Genomic DNA, 7498 nt, shown 5'->3' with positions numbered 1-7498 from the left:
CATGTCTTTCCTTAACTTTCGCGTAGTAGTTGTATTAGGTTTGCGTCACAACTACACTAGTGACACTCTGAAGGCGTAAGTAACGCCGAAACATGTCAGGTAGTAAAACGGCCCTAAAAAACTATTGTCTGTTGTAAACGAATCAGTCAAAATGAAGACAAAATGAACTTATCACAACTGATCTGACCCCTGTTCCTTGTTGAATCGCCCATCTCTTGCAGACTACTGTGCAAGCAAGTTTGCAGCAGTAGGTTTTGCAGAATCAATGGGTCTGGAACTTCTGGCAATTGGGAAAGATGGCATCAAGACCACCATTGTTTGCCCATACTTCATTAATACTGGAATGTTCGATGGATGTCAAACTAAGTAGGTGTCTTCACAGGATCTCAACGATAGTAACATGTAACTGTGTTTTTTCTTTCAACCCCCTCTACACTGTTCCACTGTACAGTATTAGGTACACATTCACCTCATTTTTAAGTAAATGTGATGGCCACAACCTGGGAAACTATATAATTCTTTACAAACCACATAAATCACAGTTATGATCGATATTGAGTTGAGTTTGAGTCTTTGTAAAGCTATTGATGTCATATGATTTCATTGTAAGAGCTGTTAGTGTAACTGCTGATTGTTTTGAAATTTATAGTAAACATTGTACATGCTCCATATAAAACTCAGTGTTTTGCACATAATGTAATGGATTGATACCAGACATAATTTAATGATACCTAATCATTTCGAAGTGTACTTTGGAACAAACGTATGAGTATTAGTCGTAGGTCTCGTCACAATGTACAATATTTAATCATGCTATGTGATACTTTTAACACAGAAGCAAACAATGCAGAAACATAATTGTATAGATAGGTAGTGGACAACATTTTAATTTGGTTGAAAAAAAAATCAAGTAGGCCTACTATGCAGAAAGAATTTGGTGAAATAAAGGTGAGGTGTCGTCTTTCTTTCTTCTGTTTTTTTCCTTTTTTTTTCTTTCTCCTGAACTCGCCAACACTTTTTCACTGCTGTCAGGGATCAACCAAATCATCCTTATTTTCTAATTTCCACTAACAAGCAGCATGTGGTCATTACTATTCCACCATACAACTGTCAACTGCTTTTCATCGTCTTCCACATCTGTTGTTTGCGTGAGGTGATAGCATAACGCCTCTATTTTGCCTTCGATTACAGACTGACTAGATGAAGTCCTGACAACCTTGTGATGGAAAATACAATGCAGATTATGTACAGACTTTACACAGAGAATCATATACAGTACAAAACAGAATCCTCAATCCGTTAACACCACTTTTAAATCAGTCCTTGGTCTCTGTGCTGATGTTATTTTAACGTCTCACGTTACCTACACTCAAACTAAAGTACCTGGCATAAGATGTTGGAAAATGTGTCAAATTGTATATGACTTCCGTCTTGCAGACCTCTGAAGGCCCCAAGTCATGCTTAATTGCAGCATCTGGAATGTCACTTTCTCATTCTTGTTTGGCACACAAATGTCCTAAAATAAGCCCCCAGTTCAACAGTAACAATGTTTTAAGGGCGAGCTTTCAGTATCTGTGCAGTGTTGCTAAAAATCAATCACCAGTCAAAACATTTGGCCAGGATAATGAATATGCATCCTGTGCACTTTATGAAACATCACTTGGATTTGTCAGTTTTTGTATTTTTTAAAGGGGAAGTCAACCCAAACATATTTTTTTCCAGATTAAGTTCTATGCAGGCTCACTAGTTGAAATACAGCATTCTGATTAATATTAAATTTGTGGAATATACGTTAAGCAGCAAAATGCACCCACTTTTAGCCATCTTAGAGGGCGGCGGCCATTTGATCAGTGCTGTCGACTGAATGGCATTGAAGTTGCTCAGGGCTCAGATAACGACCAATTACGACACCTTTTTTCTGAAGCTGAGCCATGATTGGTCGTTATCTAAGCCCTGAGCATGCAAAACACAATATTAATCAGAATGCCGTGTTATGACTAGTGGGCTTCCATAGAACATATTCTGGTAAATATGTTTGGGTTGACCCACTTTAACCCATTAAGGACGGGAGCGCATAACCGCGTTTCTACCACTGAAGCCGGGAGCGCTGTTGCACGTTTCTCCCTTTAAAGCTGGGAGAGCGTATACGTCATTTTATATTTTTAATCCAATTCTCGGTCTTTTAGCCAATGAAATGTATCAGAATATACATGTGACAGTGTCGTGAGTTGTCAGAGGATGTCCGGAAATTTTTCGAGGAGTAATGGCGGCACAGTCGAGCGCGGGAACTCTGCTATAAGTCACGGCAGTGAGATAGACGACATGCTCGCGGCCATTAAAGCAGTGAAACCATCCAAATGTGATGTATGGTGAAGATATATGTTCGTAGACAATGATGATTTCAACGTCTTTGCAAGAGAATACAGCATGGTCATTACCACTTGTCTTCTTCCTGATACCGCTTCTCCTCACAAGGGTCACGGGGCGTGCTGGAGCCTATCCCAGCAGTCTTTGGGCAGTAGGCGGGGGACACCCTGAATTGGTTGCCAGCCAATCGCAGGGCACACAGAGACAAACATCAGCACTCACAATCACACCTAGGGGCAATTTAGACAGTCCAATCAACTTACCATGCATGTTTTTGGAATGTGGGAGGAAACCGGAGTACCCGGAGAAAACCCACGCAGGCACGGGGAGAACATGCAAACTCCACACAGGGAGGCCGGGGCCGGATCGAACTCACGACCTCTGAACTGCGAGGCGGACGTGCTAACCAGTCGACCACCGTGCCGCCTGTAATTACCACTTGCTTTTTTAAAATTAAAAATAGTGCTTCTCTTGCATCTCCGATTGAAACAGTAAGGATAAATAAACTAGGGCCTGTGTGAAAGCCACGTCTAAGCTCTCAAATTCTTTTGGAATTATGTTTGTATCCACTACAGGGGCTGAGGTATTAATTATTTTGTAGGTGGCGAAAATGTCAGATTTTCAAGGGTGACTCCAAATCCGACCGTAGGTTTTAGAGAGATGTCTCATGAGGGGCTTCAGGCTTTAATGGGTTAAGTGCCAACAACAACCTCTCATGAAAATGTTGAGACCTTCAATATGGTTTATGGGTCATTATCCTCCTCAAGCGTTTTTTTTGTCTTTCTACCTAGTTACTGACTTATTGGAATGAATAGATTTAGCACAGCTCATAGTAGGCAATGCATCAAGGAAGGATTGTGTTACTAACTACAGACAAAACGGCAACAGATGATTGATGTTTTCTTCTTGTCTTTAACAGATGGCCAAGACTGCTCCCAATTCTTGATCCAAGTTATGTTGCCAAAAAGATCATCCAGGCTGTCCTCAAGGACCAGGTCTTTCTTCTGATGCCCAAGAGCATGTATATCATTGCTGCTCTCAAGAAGTTAGTATCTACCCTCTCTGCTGAGTTTGACACCCGTATACAACTTTCATTCATTTGCAGAACTCTTATTTCCTTTGTAACGTTCACCAAGTACATTCTAACAACAAAAGTCGACCAAGCCTCCAAAGATGAATCAACTACCAGTTATACAATACAGTTTGTTGCCTCCGAGCAATTGCAAAGCAGAAAAAAAGACCAATAACCAGAAAGAAAATTAAATTTAAGATATGTTCACACTGCAGGTCATTTCAGATTTTTATTACGTTTTTTTGTCCCCAATCAATGTGAACAGTACAATTGAGATTTAATTTTTCTTCTCAAATCTGTATCAAAAGCCAAATAGGGGGATAGCGCGGGTCGGCTGAGCAGATGAGATTGGAATAGACCACTCGCGATCGTCCTTGAATTTGCAAAGTTGATTAGATTTGTTTATTTTTTTTAGCAGTAATTCTCACCTGGTGGGGCAGGACATAAAAGTGGGTTGTGGACAGTAAAAAAATGTATGTATTTTTCTCTAAACAGTACTGAGGCTTACCAAGTTCCCACATAGAACGTACAGTATGGGGGTGGGGGGTAAGCCTATGGAAATGTCAGTCACTTGTGCTTTAGTCACTAGCTACTCTTAAATAAAATACAGTTCAGCTCAGCCTTTGGATAGTGTCATAATGCCATCGTGAGCAATATGCTTTTGGCAGTATTTCAAACTAAGGTAAAATTTAGTTTAAAAATATAACATACTGTCGATGTTAGGGGTGTAACGGTTCACAATTCACGGTTCAGTACGTGCCTCGGTATGGGGGTCACTGTTCGGTACAGCAATGATAATAATAATTAAACACATGAAACCCCCCTTTCTTGTATGGATAGAATGAGGTTGCAGATAGTCAGGTAGCACTTGCCAACTAGTAACTTTTAACTTTGTTCTAAGAGTTAGGGCGCAGCAGAGGACAGTTCATGCTCCACCACGGCTCTTGTGCGATTGTATATGACAGGGAGTGCGGTCTTGCTAATATGCGCATTGTAACGGGGCTCCAACATTTAACGTTTGAAGCCTGGCTCCTTGACTTAAGCATATGGGCGCAAAAATTGAATGTATTGGTTTCTGATGTGATGACCTCTGATTCTTCCAGCTCATAATGTGATTATTTCTTTGACAATGGTCTGTTATGGCTGATTTCTTATTTTCTCTTTCTGCTTTTTGGCTTTGTGTTCTCTTTGCTTTATTTATGATCTTTTTTTGCGTTTCTGGTTGGGTTAGTGTTCTTGATGTTGAGGCTTGCCTGAGTTATTGCTTCTTCTTTACATCTGAGGTTGAATCTCACGTTTTTTGTTTTTTTTTTGGCTTGCAAGCATCATTTCTAATCCCTCCCGCCATCAGAGGGCGATCACACTGTCACGTCTGTATCTTCCTTATAATAGCGTTATAAAATTCATCCACGTCTGCTCGTTCGTTGATGTCCTCGTTTCTGCAGCTATTTTTTATTTGTTGCCACAGAGCTGTGTGTAGAAACTAGGGAAGTCGGGGTGTCTGTCTTCGTGCTGTAGGGCGATACACCCCTTGTCCATGACCTTACCCCTAAACATTACGGAGAATTGGGATGCGTCTCGGTTCTTGTGAATGCACATTTCGAGGGGGAAGAAATGAGATGTAAGGGGTGGTATTGGAATTGAGCCTTAGTGACCTAATCCACCTCTTAATAATGCCATCACTTCACAAAATAATCCCCCCCCCCCAAAAAAAAACACTATCGTATTGTCCATAGTTTGGCCAGGGGCGTGACCTATACTCTGGAGCAACTTATGTGTGAAATTATTAACACATTATTACAGTCATGGCTTGCTAGTGATGACTTGTATTTATGATGTTTTTTCTCCCTCTGCAGGCGCTTTAGCGTAATTGAATCTGTCCCCAATATTTCTAACTTGTCTTCTTATTGGCAGATTTAATCACGCCACCTCCAGCTCATAGTTCACGTAGTCTGCTAAGCGACATGTTATCTTGACGTGTTTACAGCCATTTTACAGCTTGGTCAAGCTGCAGAGCGAGACAAAACATCATAAATACAAGTCAGCACTAACAAGCCATGACAATTACCTCTTTTATTAATTTCACGTTATTGTCACCCACATAAAGAAACATAATATAAATCCTAAAAGCTATTAAAATACATGAATAATTTAAACGGTTAAAATGTAATATTTTGTTAAATAAGTAATTAAAATGGTATGATAAGACAATTTGACTGTCTATCAATCCATCTATACAAATTAGTGTACTGTTCCTTTAAATGCGCCATGTTTGCCTGTGGTCTTGCATCATCAGCCAGCCACACGCGTGCAAACACACGCACGCACGCACGCACGCACACACACACACACACACACCCCGACGCACGGGGCGGAAGAGGAGAAAAAAAAAAAGGAGGAAGAAAATTACGACCGAATACAAAAATACTTTTGGAGACTTGGAAACATTCTACATGGTTGGCGATATATAAAAGACTTATTTAATCCATCTACGACCGTTTTGGTGAGTTTAGTTATCTTACTGTAACTTTCTTGTTGCTACATGTGTGGATGTTAGCTACATTGGAGCTCGGTGGAAATGATGTGTGCTAAGCGCACAATTTTATTAATTTGATTTATATGGACACATTTATTTGCGTTACGGGACAGAGACAACTTGGAATCCGAGAAGGGGTGGAGCGACTTATACTCCAGTGTGACATATGTTTTTTTCTTCTTTATAATGCATTTTATGGCTGGTGCGACTTGTACTCCTGAGTGACGTATAGACCGGAAAATACGGTATATAACTATGGCTACGTTCAAACTGCAGAGTGTGTTACTAAACTGTTAGTAAAAACAGTTTTGCAGATTAATAGATGATTGTCACCCTTCCAAGCACTCTCACCGGCACGCATCAATATGAAAGAAGTCTGTGTATGGCATTGGAGAAGAGCATTTAATGTACGCTTTTGAGATTACTAAAAGGAAAAAATAACACTTTATCTTCCAATACATTTCAACAACTCCAAACCTCCACAGTACAATATACATTCTCAAAGGTCTAAAACGTTATCCACATACACTATCACCATTTCTCTCAAATATTGTTTACAAACCAATCCAAATTTGTGATAGTGAGCACTCCTTTGCCAAGATAATCCATTCCACATCACAATATTTCAATGACTAGTTAAGTCTTGGACAACAGGTAACGTCAAGCCCGTCGCCTTTGTAGTCCATCTGTTGATCAATTTGTAACTTGTCCCAATAATTTAGAAGCAGCTGTCTCCACCACTATTCACAGCTTTTAATTGATCCTACACTTGATTTGGCTTCAGGAAAATGCACTTTAGAAAAGTCTGTGAGCAAGCCGCATAAATGTTTGCCAAATGTAGATGTCATAACATGGAAGCAGTATAATGCCAAAGCCAATCGCTAAGCAGAGCTACAGTGTTGAGGCATAATATTATCAACATCAGCCTTTGATAAGCAGCATATACAGTACTTGATTCTTCAGTGACGTTGTGGATGTTGAGTGGTGTATTTGCGTTTAGAAATGTTTGCTCGATGTGCCACATATGGGTGTCTATACACTGAATTGACCAGTATAATTTGGTGGCTTGGTGATGAAGTAATTGCTTCCATGAGTGACAGTCACTAGTAGAATCAGCCAACAGTGACTTTGTGCGAAAGCAATTGTGTTCTCAGGAATAGATATCTCCTGCTCTGAGTGCAGCTGAGAGGGAGTCTATAGGTTACAAAGCTATTCAGTAACACCAGAAAAGTCACTACATTTGTTACTAGTCACTTTCTAAAAGGGAAACATATATATATACATATATGAGCCATTCTATCGAATTGGTTGAAATTGCTGTCCCACAATGAAAATCAAATTTGAAAAAACAATGAAGTGTTCAGACCTTGCATATTTAGTAATATCTTGTTGTAATATATTTTACCACAATGCATTAATTGAGATACTATTAAACTGAATGTATAAAAAGTCACCTTTTATGTCACTTTCTATTGGGAGGTGGCTGTCCCAATCTCTAACTCGTAAATTTCAATTCATGAAAA

At 39.8% G+C, this 7498-nt stretch overlaps 1 protein-coding gene across 2 annotated transcripts in view; it reads left to right on the top strand.

Moving 5' to 3' along the window:
- Window positions 1-7498, top strand: part of LOC147140394 (epidermal retinol dehydrogenase 2-like) — a 58276-nt gene that overhangs the window by 13516 nt on the left and 37262 nt on the right. For both annotated transcript variants that reach the window (XM_086043102.1, XM_086043101.1), the window contains exons 5-6: window positions 222-366; window positions 3287-3412. In XM_086043102.1, the coding sequence (XP_085899228.1) occupies window positions 222-366; window positions 3287-3412 (271 nt within the window). The remainder of the gene's footprint in view (window positions 1-221; window positions 367-3286; window positions 3413-7498) is intronic.

The sequence above is a fragment of the Filicampus tigris genome, chromosome 10, assembly GCF_054856515.1.
Source record: "Filicampus tigris isolate MCC_2025a chromosome 10, RoL_Ftig_1.0, whole genome shotgun sequence".
In the NCBI taxonomy this organism is placed as follows: Eukaryota; Metazoa; Chordata; class Actinopteri; order Syngnathiformes; family Syngnathidae; genus Filicampus; species Filicampus tigris.
The sequence above is the reverse complement of the archived record's forward strand: the minus strand, read 5'-3'. Positions and strand labels throughout refer to the sequence as shown.